This window comes from Odontesthes bonariensis, chromosome 8 (genome assembly GCF_027942865.1).
Source record: "Odontesthes bonariensis isolate fOdoBon6 chromosome 8, fOdoBon6.hap1, whole genome shotgun sequence".
Classification (NCBI taxonomy): domain Eukaryota; kingdom Metazoa; phylum Chordata; class Actinopteri; order Atheriniformes; family Atherinopsidae; genus Odontesthes; species Odontesthes bonariensis.
The window spans coordinates 19,654,160-19,667,533 of NC_134513.1; the positions used below are offsets into that span (position 1 = coordinate 19,654,160).

The 13,374-nt window shown below is 41.5% G+C and overlaps 2 protein-coding genes across 17 annotated transcripts in view; both read left to right on the forward strand.

The window, feature by feature from the left end:
• The window catches only part of LOC142385463 (pleckstrin homology domain-containing family A member 5-like), a 230,400-nt gene that overhangs the window by 15,080 nt on the left and 201,946 nt on the right, over positions 1–13,374 (forward strand). The window lies entirely within an intron of this gene.
• Positions 4,081–7,475, forward strand: LOC142385837 (E3 ubiquitin-protein ligase TRIM39-like). The gene has a single exon (XM_075472559.1). The coding sequence runs from the start codon at positions 4,416–4,418 to the stop codon at positions 5,811–5,813; it is 1,398 nt and encodes a 465-aa protein (XP_075328674.1). The 5' UTR covers positions 4,081–4,415; the 3' UTR covers positions 5,814–7,475.

Consider the following 13,374-nt stretch of genomic DNA (forward strand, 5'->3'; position numbering starts at 1 on the left):
CCCACATGTGTGGGAGTGTAGAGAAAAAGAGGTGCATATATGGTGTGCATTTACATAGATTAATTAATATTCTAGATTTAATTAGCTATATAAGCACAAACCTTTCCTATTTCCAAAAACCCAGTCTGCTCGTATTGGCCAACTTCACTGACCTGATCGGATACCAGCCATCATGCTGCATCAACTCTAAGAATTTCCTGGAAATTATACAATATTTTTTTTGTTCTGGTTGGGTGGTTGCATATAGTTTAGGACATCATATACAAGTATTTAAAAAAATATAATTTGATTTAATGAGGATTTTAACGTTTCAGACTTCTCCTCCTCTGCATGTCTTTCATCCACTGACTGTGACATATATCCGCAGAGATCTCACATGATGTGAAGCTTCTCATACAATCTCACAGCTTCCCTCCATCTGCTGTTGCCTAGCAACAATGTAGTTTTCCATCTGTGTTCTGTTTTCCAATATTATTTTTCTTCTTTGCATTTTCTCTAAACCTAGAATGTTTAAATGTCAGTTTAAGTTCGACTTCACATTCGTGTGCCTGACATAAAAGTTAACTGTGACCACTTTATTCTTGAATCATGATCACTTTGATTTTATAGCTCAAAATACAGCATTATAAATGCAGTTGATATGGAGGACTGAAGCTTTGCTGACACCTGTTTAATCAAAGGTTGTTCAGTTCCACCAGTGTATGAGAGAGATGACTATTTTCTGCATCAAACTCTTGTCATAACATCTACCACTAATGTTTCACCGTTGGCCAACCTCCACACATCTACATATTATCGGTTGGTATTTTCGATCATAACAAGCAGCTCTGACACTCAAAATGCTTGTTTTTGTTACCATATTACGACAGTTTTTCTGGTATATTCACTGACTTTGGTGGGACCAGTGGTCCTTATGTTGACCAGATTATGGACCTGACGAGACAAAGCACCATATCTGAGTTTAGGGTAAAGGCTAATATGTCTTTTGAGGTTTGGTCAAAGTTAGGGTTTAGGTTAAGATGTACACAATGAATGGAAGACGATGCATGAGTTGTGCAACTTTGCATTGCATCTATGTTATCACTATGGAATGTTTTAAATGGCTCTGCGTATTTCTTTATTTATTTTGGGACGGAGAGTTCCTAAATGGGTTGTTGGCTGGGCGAAGCATTGCCGGAGCTACCTAGAATACATTTCCTGTGCTGTCTAAATACTCTGGAACACACACGTGCATATCATATTACACACCAACACAAGTTCAGCTCCACTGAAGGGTCGCAGGAGTGAAGGAATTTCTCGCATGTGGCCTGCACTTCCAATCAGGTTCGGGGTGGTGTATTTGGATCTTTCTGAGAATGAAGCACATTCTCACATTCCATTGAAAGCAGTTGTTTATGGTACGATTGTAAATACTGCAGTTTGACTGAGATTGGACTCTCCAAAGCTGCAGTGAAATGAAATGAAATGTAAATTAAATAAAAAAAAGTACTTTACTTATTCCAAAGGGAAATTATAACGTTGCTGTATTGATTTATTTATTTTTCATCAATCACTGTAGGCAGCCATGATGCCTGGTTATTGCTGCCGGCATTAAGGACCCCCTGTATCATTCTGTGTTACATCGGAGCTGAAGAAGCCTCATGCAGATCACACTCTTTGGTTTGAACATGATGAATGTGGAGGATGGTCAGTGTTGTTCTTTGTGTTCATTAACTTATGCAGCATTCTACTTTTTACAATCAACTCCAGAGCAGTCCCTAGCACAGAGGCAGCCTGGTGCTGGTGCCCAAACAGATGGCTGAAAAGCAGATTCCACTCTCTACCACTGGCTTGTAGAATATATTCAACATGTTGGTGCATACACTGAAGGATCTTAGCTTCCTTAAGAAGTTCACAGGCACACACTGTTCTAGATAAAGCCACATCTGCCATATCACATCCGTTGCAGGGGTCATTTCGCCTCTTCAGACTGAAGGTAGTTCTCCATGACTTTGCTTTTATGCTCGGACTTGGTTTCTTTTTAGCACAGTGAATTGTGATGGTGGTACTGTGTGATAAATAAGAGCGTCATCGTCAAACCTTTTGCACAGAACTAAAAAAAAAAAAGTCACATCAGAACAGAGCACAATGGAACACAGCTCAGCTCGAAGTGACAACGGTGTAAAAGAGAATACAGTAGTGATGGTGGGATGAAGCCTCATTAGGCATCGAACCGCTCGAGCCAATTGGTTCGACAAAGGGTTCCTTGCTCGAAGCTTCATGTGCACATGAAACCACCTACTGCCCAAGCGTATAATTACAGTTAGCTGTATAATTTGTGATGCATTAAATGTCTTTTAGTAGCCTGGAAAACCAGCGCCAACTGCTGGACGGCAAAATGTTTTGCCTGCGGTTGGGTCTGGCTTCGAACCACTTGTCATTTTGAAAATACTGCCCTGAATCTGGCAGATGGCAACTAAACCAATCACAATGCAGAGATGTGTTTTGAAACAACGCGGGCGGGGCAGAGGGTCAGGGCGTTGGCCTATAGGCACAGACACGGTTTGAAAGACAACGGGTTGTGCTCATCAACAATGTTCCGTTGTATCCATTCATCGGAGCCAGACTAAATTAGACATCCAATCCATTTAGGCTGGTTTATCAGGCTAGTCTTTTAGGGCTTTTGGGAAATTACTGTTAATTACCAAAAATGTATGACCAAATCATTTCTCTACATGAATGACCACATATGTGTATAATGAAATATTTGTTAATGTATTCTGTGTGTAAATTCTCCCAGAACTGTAGTAGAACTGTGGCAGTTTGTGTATGTTTCCCTGTCACTTTAGTAAAATGGCATGGGCTTAAGCAGGTAGAGGACAGTGAAGGTGCTTGTGGAACTTGGACATAGGCATGGTGCGAGATTCTTACGGTATGATAACCTTAGGCAAAAATATCAAAAATTTGAATGCCTGTATTTAAAAACCAGAAAAATAAAAAAAAAAACTTTTCCATTAGTTATGAAATAGTGGGCTTTCGGTGGACACACTTGGGAATTATCTTATTACTTTCAGGATGCAATAATGATATTAATAGATCGGTTTTATTGAGCGTCTTTTCAGAATACTCAAAGCCACTTCCAGTGAATGAAACGACAGCAAATTCCCCAGTCGTACAGGTGCCTGTACCGCACTTCATCGCTGAGTCTGGATTCGAATTGGTCCATCCTGTTTGTCGTTTTCTGCGCGTGCCAAGATACCAAATTTTGACTGGTGCACGACGACGGGGCAGCCAAAAAAACAGACTGGGGGGAAAAGTTCGGGGGGCTCGCCTCCTTCAGCCATCATACAGCCAGCAGAGCTGCCTGCTTGTCACTCACAGCAAGGGGAGGCTCGCGGGGGGAGGGGCACTACGCTGCTGCTGCTGCACGCGGCTTGAGGGACCTCTCGTCTCTGACAAGACGCCACAAAAAACGAACAACTTTCACTTAACTCTCCAAACTATGTTAACGCTATCCAAACTCTAGTGTCCAAACTATCAAAACTCTTATCTAAAACCTGAACTGACCGCAAAATACCCAGACTGAGGGGTTTATATGCCTGTCAACACTCGCGGCAAAATCTGAACCACTTCCCGAAGCAGTCACGTGGTACGGGCCGGGTAGCGAGGCTTCCGACGTCATCATTTTCGGCTCCTCCCCTATATGAAGCAAGCCCAGATCAGAGCTATGCGCTCCGCGGAAACGCCCCCTCCATTACTCAACACACGCTTCGAAGAGTCTCGGCACATCTCGTAACACATCACTAGAATACAGACTTTAAGCGATATAACAGTTTTAACAATCTGAGTTGTGAAGCTGAATCTGGGTTTGGGTTTATATTTCAGCAATGGATTGCACAGGAGTAATTTGACTATTTTAGAGTCATAATGAGGGGGGATGAAGATGCTGCAGCAATGAAACATTTAGCCTACATCTTTTTGTATGCAAAAAAAAACCAAAAACCATCCCCTAAAGGCTTTGAGCAGTCAGAATATAAACACAGTTGTTAAAGAAATGAATAACTGATGATGACAGTGAATGCATTTACATTTAGCTTGCAGGGAAAAGAGCATAGAAAAGCTCCACCCTTCTCTGACTCAGACGGAGAAACCAGGAAGTGCTGCTTTTTGTGCGTGCTCACAGAGAGGAGAGACGTGTTGTAAGATTCATGGTCACACAAACTTCCGCTTGAAAGAGGACAACCGCAACTACGTCTGGAAAACTAGGAATACTGTCAGTTCATTATTGAACTCTTCTTTTGAAGCGACAAAAAAACTTTTTTGAGGTTCAAAAAGACTCAGCTCAAAGTGAAACTAACCAACAGGAGATTGTTCTGGAAGACTGGCTGAAAAGACCCGATACTGTTCTGTGATTCTGCTGTTTTCACCTCGGCTCAATGGCTTCGCTCTCTTATTTCTCAGAGAGGGACATTTCTTGCCCTATCTGCCACGACATCTTTAAAGATCCCGTTCTCCTGTCATGCAGCCACAGCTTCTGTAAATGCTGTCTGCAGAGCTGGTGGGCTAAGAAACAGACCAAGGAGTGTGTGGTTTGTAAGAGAAGGTCCTCCAGAGGTGAGCCACCTTCTAACTTGGTATTAAAAAACCTGTGTGAGGTCTTCTTACGGGAGAGAGGTCAGACGGATTCTGAAAGTCTCTGCAGTCTGCACATTGAAAAACTCAAACTGTTCTGTCTCAACCACCAGCAGCCTGTGTGCGTTGTTTGTCGGGATTCAGAAAAACACACCGACCACGGCTTCAGGCCTGTCGATGAAGCCGCAAAGGATCACAGGAGAAAACTCCGTGAACTTCTCGGGCCCTTACAGGTGAGACTGAAGCTCCTACATCAAGTCAAAGCAGATTGTGACCTTTCAGCAAAACACATCAAGGCCCAGACTCAGCATGTAGAGAAACAGATTAGGGATCAGTTCAAGAAGCTTCACGGGTTTCTTGACGAGGATGAGGAGGCCAGGATCTCCGCTCTGAGGGAGGAAGAGAAGCAGAAGAGTCGGGTGATGGAGAAGAAGGTGGAGGTGCTAAGCAGAGAGATGGCGGCACTTTTAGAGGCAGTCAGAGCGACAGAGGAGGTGCTGCAAGCTGCAGATGTCTCGTTCCTACAGAGCTACAAGACGACAGTGGAAAGAGTCCAAAGGCAGCACTCTCCCAGCCACGAATCCCCACCGGTGTCAGGAACTCTGCTGGATGTGGCCAAACACGTGGGCAACTTATCCTTCAATGTTTGGCGTAAGATGCGGAAAATAATCTCCTACGCTCCTGTGATCCTGGACCCAAACACTGCCAATCCGGAACTGATCGTGTCCGAAGATCTCCGTGCGGTTCGATGGGGACGGACACAGCTGTGTCCTGACAACCCTGAGAGGATGCGACACCTGAGCTGTGTCCTGGGCTCTGAGGGCTTCAGCGGGGGGACTCACAGCTGGGATGTTGAGGTGGGAGACAATGAATACTGGGAGCTGGGGGTGCTTGCGGAGTCTGTGCAGATGAAGGACAACGTGGCGTCTGGACTCTGGAGAATCCGTTTCTACAGCGGGAGATTTCGAGCATGCTCCCAGTGTGAGCTAGACATTGATGTGCATGTGAAAAAGAAGTTCCAGAGGATTCGAGTACATCTGAACTGGGAGAAAGGAACGTTGTCTTTCTGTGACGCTGACGCTGGCACTCACATACACACCTTCACATCCAGTTTCACTGAGGGGTTGTTGCCATACTTTAACTCTGTAAATAACCACCTGCTGAAAGTGCTACCTGTAAAGATCTCTGTAAACATGGAGTAGATGCTAAAGATAACTCAAGTATGACTAATAAAAAGAATTCAAATGTGCCAGTCTGAGGAGGAAATAAATTCGAGGGAGAAACTAGATTCTTTTCAAAGCGGCACGAGTTTGTCAGGGTAGACCGTGGGCAAAATAAGTGCTCACAGTGGAGTTCAAGGCTCGCATGCAGAGTCATTGTGTGTCTCTGAAGCATGAACTGTAAAGCAGACTATGATCACTAACCTCAATCAAGTCAGTGCTAAAAAAAAAAAAATCATACAACTGTTGAATATTGCAGTTGTACTTACAACTGGGCTGGGCAACGATTGAAATTTTTAATATAATTAATCACATGATTTCCCTGATTAATAGCATTTGTACGCAAAATCCAAAAATGAATTCAAAAGTAGTGTATAGCTTTTAGCATTTAGTTTTATTTTAAATGTGCTGCCATATGAATGAAAGTGCCATAACATTTGTTGTGCAAACACACTTTTAACATCAGCATCTTTCTGTAGTTTTTATGTAGAAGCCTCGCTCCACTGTCTGTTTCCTTGAATGACTTGCTGCTATCAGTTGTGTGTTTTGCCTTCAAATGATATTTTAGACTGGAATTACTACGGTGAGAAGACAATTCAACTTGGCAGTGTTTACAGATGACTTTGGTTCTGTCGACTCCGCCGTCTGGAAGAACTTTAAAATGAAAATGGCCGAGTAAGAGTTCCGTACCCTTCTCCATGTTTGGTGGATCCGCCGATTACTTTCTTTTCCGGTTCCCCAGCAGACAGCAACAGACTTTTACAAAATAAAAGCCTGTGAGCAACAGACTTTTACAATAATAAAACAAATGATAAAACAGGGGTGGTTTGTGGCATAGTGAGTTGAGTCCCACATCGGACGGCCCTGTGCTGCGTGTTGTTCCCCCTCTCTCTGCCCCCTGCTTCCTGTCTCTCTGAACTTTCCTATCCATTAAAAGCACAAAATCCCCCCAAAATGTTTGTTTTAAAAAACAAAAACAAAAAAAACCTGCGTTAATGCGCGATAAAATATTTACCAGCGTTAAATAATTAATGCGTTAATGCGATAATAACAAGTTAACTTGCCCAGCCCTACACTAGATATAAGAATGCTTTGGCAGAAAAAAATCAGTTGCTGCTGCTTATAGCCGATTGCGCTTGATAACAGTAATATATTATTTTGTTAACAAAATGTCATCAGTTTCACAGAATGCAATATTCGTAGTGTGCGTTCAGATTCAGGATGTAACACCTTGTCAGTGACAAAACAGAAACTCAGAACAGTAACAGTACTGAGCAAATGAGCGCTGCAGTGGTGAGTGGTGGTCACACACGGCCGACCGGGCCAGCGTCCATCGTCAAAAGCCCCAGCAGTTGCAACGCTGCTGCAGATGCACGGTTCTGGAAGGATTGGCATTCATTCGCATGGCCACGTTTCTTCTGCTCAGCTCCGGCAGCCTGATGGTTCCAGGCCTCCGTGGTTCATTCAGCTGTGACTTTGTGAAGACATGTGAGAAAGATTTGATGTCGTTGTCCTTTTCTGGTCCTGGCTTCAGGAGTGGTCAGAGTGTTTTTTGCTCCCTCACTTGAGGAGTAAGCGCCGCTCAGTAGGGATTAAATCATTATGGCTTTCCGAGTGATCCGCGTCACATTTCTTTGTGTGCAATCGGTGATTGGTTTAATAAAACTGATTTTAAAGGACTGATGTTCTTTAGGTGTGTTTCTGCATCTGGTACAACGGACGCGCAGCATGGCACAGATACATTCTCAGGATGGGAAGGTGACCTGAATGAAAGCAAATAGAGTTTTAGTATGGCTTACATAAACGTTTGGATATTTGTCTGACACAAAATTGAAAAGTAATTCTTCCAAACAAGAAAACGTAGTGGAATGCGTGTTCATCTGTGTCTCTGACAGCACGATATCGCTAAAAAAAACATCACTAATGAATTTGCTCCACTTGCCCGATCTCAAGCCAAAGAAAAGTCAATTAGATTTTGGTGGTGATCCAGATCTGCGAGTTCCACCATTAAACAATTATTGATCAGTGCAGTAGCTGTGAAACTAATGGAGATAGAGGTTGCATTCTAATTCCTAAGGGAGTGTTGGTAAAGTCAAGAAATCAATATAATGTCAAATTGAAGCCATGTGAATGATGTGTTTGGGTGGAACAGTAATACGTATAGTGTGTAGTTTTTAGTTTGCTTTTACAGGCAAATATCTTATTTTAGAATGACATAAAAAAGGTCAGGGAGTTATTTTGAAGCTCTCTGCTTCGTATATTGGTGACTCTGCATGCATGACAGAATGATAGACACCCAATCAAACTTATGCCCTTAAATCAGGAACAGCTCACGGTACAGTGAGAGCGGGAGCCCCAAAGACACCACTGACCCCGTTCAACCCGATACTTTCTGAGAAATGATTTTCTCCGATTCCAGATCAGTTGATGAGAAGCCTACAGATATGAACATGTAGGCCGCTGATGCCCAGAGGGGGTCAACTACTGAGCGATTCTACGCTGGTACACTGTGCTCAGAGTTGGACTGGGATTAGTCATGCATACATTCGCAGTCTGTCATGCTTTCCCCTGCTCTACACTTGAGAAGTTGTGGAAAAAGTTCAACAAAAGGAATGAGTTTCAAGTGTTTTTTTGTAGAGTCGCAAAAACGATTTAATTCTGGTCTCGGGAAGTTTTATTTCAGACTACAAAACTGAAACCAACAGCCATTTAATCTGATGCACACTAAGTACTTAGCATGGTGGAACCGGCTTGTCTGATCATTTGGAATAACAGCAGTGCCATAAAAACAAGAATACATCTGTAAAAACAAAGAGAAATTGATGAGAAAATATATACAGAAATACATTAAAAGACAAATAAATATATATAAATATAAAGAAAAATACTATTATTTTTTAAATATATTCATATAATCATGAAATTCCTGGAAATTGTCATCACACATCAAAACAATTTGCAGGACCACTATCTTGTATATTTTCAAATGGTGTTTTTCTTTAGCACCATAAAGGTATCTGAAAATTACCCTGCAAGGCAAAGATATGCCCCCCCCTCCCCTTTGTTTTAATTCTAAGCTACAGAATTGACACTGATAACTCTTGGTACATACATGCCCATACATACATTCATTGTGTTGCTTTAAAATGATTTTTTTGCTCTGTTTATTAATTAATGTGAGCTGCACAGCGGTGTGGGGGTTTGCACTGTCGCCTTGCGGCAGAAGGTTCCTGGGTCTTATCTCAGTTCGGTTCTCTCTGTTTCTGCATGGGTATATTTCTGCTTCCTCTCTAGTTCCAAAAACATGCATGCTTTAGGTTAATTGGTGATTTTGCTTGAAGATTTTAGCATGCATGGTTGTTATCCCTGTGATGCCTCTTGCTATTCTGGGCAATATTTCCTTTGGCAGAGTAGATAAACCCGTTTTTCATGGGACTTTCATGGATTAAGTGACTAAAGTCAGTGGAGAAGTGATGCACAGCGATGTTAACAGGCAGTTAATCCTTAGCTAAAAGATTCTACCTTTGCTCTTTTGTCTTAACATCACACATCCTTGAATCTTGAATCCCTCATTACCCAGCCCTCCGCTCCAAATGTCCTGCTGTGAAAAGATATATTTCCAGGTGATGAAACAAGAAAGCTTTGTGCACAGAGGGACGTCCTGGCCTCTCTGTTTCAGCCTCTGAAAGTGTTCTGTTTCACTTTTGCTGAGGAGAAATTCATCAGTCAAGGATGTGGACAGGTCAGGATGTTGTTTGGGTGACCTCCGCTCTTCTTGTACCGCTTTCTGTTCTGTTTTTCACAAAAGCTATTCTCATCATGAGAAACAAGTTACTTGAACATTGAGGCAGTTTTGTGATTTCATCCAGTTTAATTAGTGTTTAATGCCTTAGACTTAAGGCTCATTAAAAGCTTGTTACCATACATCCATACAAATTTTAACTCCACCACTATGAATTTTAATGCAGTCTTTTAAATCCCCATGGTGATTATTTACTTTCAAAATTTCTGTCTTGAAATGATCTGGTGCTTAACCATTCAAAACTTTGAGTGAAAGTTCCCATCTGCAAAAGACCAAGTTGTTCACCTTGTTAGCATGTTCGTATCGTTAGCCTAATAGCATAAAGGCCTCAGTCATATTTGAATGTCTTAGACTTAGGCAATTATGCTATTAGATGGCACATTATGAAGGCACATGACACATCATGAGAACTAACAGCCATTAACACTAAAGCTGAGGGTTTCTGCTTTTAGACCACCCAAAAGTGCGACATAGACTATTTGGAGGAACCGATTCTGAAAACTAGCCAGGTGGTGGTTTAGCAAGTTTTGGAATCTAGAGCAAGCAAATCAGAGAGGCTAGCTTGTGTGTTTTCCTCTTGTTGCTCAAATGGCAGACGTGACAAGGCAGATTCATATTCTGGGAGACTTCATGTCAAACTACGGCAGAAGTGGATTCAGTTTTATTGTGAGAATGCTTTAAGGCATTCTCATTATTAAGTTTCTCTTTATTATTATTTTTCCGCCAGTTTTCGGCACCTACTTTCAGCTATTTCTACAATTTTGTTATCAAAACGTTCAGCTTTTTCAGTAGATTCCTGCCATCATTTTTGGTGTTTTTAACTTTTACACCTTTCAAGATATTCAACTTTTATTCAAATTTTCCCATCATTCAAATGAATAGAAACCGCTTTCAGCTCGTCCAAATCATTTTCCTCTTTCCAACTACTTCTGCATGCTTTCAGCTAGAGACACCATTCAAACTTTAAATTGGTCACAAGACATTCAGCTATTACCAATTGTTTCAGCTTTTTCAAATCTTCAGCCAATTTTGAAATATGACAGTTTCAAAAACATGAACATTTTACTTCTTCTTAATTTTTATGAATGAGCACACAGTTGAGTGCGTGCTGACAAGTTTAAAATTTTTCAGTTTTTTCAAACAAATTCCTTTAACTTTCATACAGTTTAACTGAGAGAAACAAATTATACCTTAAAATGTAGGAAAATTTGGTCCTCTTTCAGCCAATGTAACTACTAAAGAGCTCACATTTACAGAATTTCAGCTATGAGCCTTGAACCGAGATCAACCTCTCAAATTCTCTGACTAACTCCAATGTTAAGTTTGGTAGTACACAAAAATCACAAAATCCCTTCAACCAATACCTTAGCAACAGTTTTTACTGCTAAAATTGAACTATTTTCAGCTTTTTTTAGCATGGTCAGCTATCCCCATTCAGCTCATAAGCATTCTCACTGCTGTTTCGCAGGAACAGCGCTTTCTAGTTTCAGTTTGTGTCCCATCAAAAAAACAAGAGAGAACATAGGGTATGCAGTCCTCATTTTCCTGAAAGCTGTTTCTCAAATCCGCACATGGTGTAAGGCTTCTCAAATGGCTTGATGCTAAAGCGATTATACCGAGGAAAAAAACTGTCCTTCATCCCATGACAGGCAAACCTGCGCAGTTGTACGGGCGTGTCACTGAATATCTTTTGTTAAAAAGCACTCTGACTCTGGTGCTCAGTGAGTGAGTCAGCAGCCCTGACCAATTTATTTTGTTGCCCTTTTCTTCTTTACTAGCACATTCACATATCCCCACTCACTGGAAGAAGTTGGAGAGTCGGGCTCAAAGCACTGTTGAGGCCGTGAGACCTAGAATGAAACAATTTTGACGAAAACAAGTGAGTCGTTTCAAGATCAGGAACTGCTGGTGTGGGAACAAAATTCAGCGGTGACATTTTATACCAGTTTTGGTGTCACTGTTACTCTTAATGTACTCTTGAGCACTAAAACATGCACTTCAGATTGATTAATGTTTTCAAAATGAATATGTCAAAAGCGTTTTTGAGCTGGCAGTCCGAGGGATACAGACAGGAATTGGGGACAGGAAAGCGTCAGAACAAGACACTGGGTAAAGACTGCTAAAATGAGGAAATGTCAGACAGAGTTGGTTAATTTAGTCTGTGTAGCTGATTATAAGTAGACCATGAGCAGATAGAAATGAATAATCCCCACTGAAGCAGCCTACATCAGAGATGACAGAAAGGTGACTTTGAGACCTCTCAAGGGAGCCTGTTGTTTCCAGTGTAGGGCGGTCTGTGGTAGCATAGTGTCCCATCATTAGGCACATTTGTACCCCCACTGGAAATTACTCTTAGCGTTGCATGTTTCTATATATATTTACACAAGTAGTCTCAAACTGAGGGTCATCAAAACGATGACAAAAACAGACCTGAAGGGAATAAAAAGTCCTTGGCAAACTGAACGAGTGCCATTTTTGGCAGGAAGAATGTTGAATGGACAACACCGCACACCTTCTACAAAGCATACTGATCAAACAAAATAGTGTCTTCAGTCAGAGGCTTATTCAGCTCTTTTTTTAATTTTTTTTTTTTAATTTAGTCATTTATTATTATTATTATTAGTTAGTAGTACTACTTTTTATTAGAATTGGTATTATTATTGTTTTTGTTAATATACAATCATTGTAAATAATTTTAATAATTTTCTTGAGCTACTTGACTAATTTGAATTTCCCCCATTGGGGATGAATACAATATTTTTCTATTCTATTCTATACAATGCCTCCATGCCAGCAAAGATACTTTATTAATTTCTGCTATATATTATATCTGCATATTTTATTTTTGTTTGACTTGCTGTAACAATCCGGCAATCCGTTCCTGTTGTCAGAGTATTTGCTGTTCAGATCAGGGCAAGACAGATTTTATTTTAAGAAGCTCTCATTTTTGCTGATTAGAAACCAAAACTGTCAAAACGGCCACGCATTCTGAGCCTGATGTGCTCTCCTTATGTGCAGAGGAATGGAAAGTCTTGAGGAAGTTAAAGCATCTTGGACATCACAGTGAAGAAAAAAAAAAAAAAGAAGAGATTTGGTTGTTGCTTGTTTCATCACTGTTTCCTCAGACAAGAATTTTCTGACGCAGTAATAACTGAAACCCTAACGAGAAGCAAACATCTCGCCTGATGTAGGTTTGTGTGTGAAAGTGTTGATGAGTTGCAGCCCTTTCCCAAATGATTGTCAGGAAGGGAGGTTAGAGGGGCTTCAGGAAACACACTCATCTGTTTCCTGTGAAGAACCTGCACCCCCCCCCCCCCCAGCTTCTTTGTGTATGGAAACCTCAGCTATTTCTCAGTGCATCATACTCGTCTTCTCCCCGCTGTGTGTGCGTGGAAGCTCAGGTCAGACTATGGTGGTTGTGCACATACTGAATTTCTGTGTGGCTGCAGCCTTGGTAAGATGTCCACCAAACTTTTATCTCTGTCTCCTCTTAAAGGGATAGTTCGCCTCTTTTGACATGAAGCTGTATGATATCCCATATTAGCAATATCATTTATGAACATTGACTTACCCCCTGCTGCGTCCTGTGAGCCGAGTTCCAGCCTCGTTTTGGCGTTGACGAAGGTAGTCCGGCTAGTTGGCTGGGTCGTCTAGTCTTCTGACACCTCTCTGAGCTCAAAGGCTGTAGAACATATTGTAGAATGTCCTGTCTGGGAACTCAGGGCACAACTTTAGCAATAA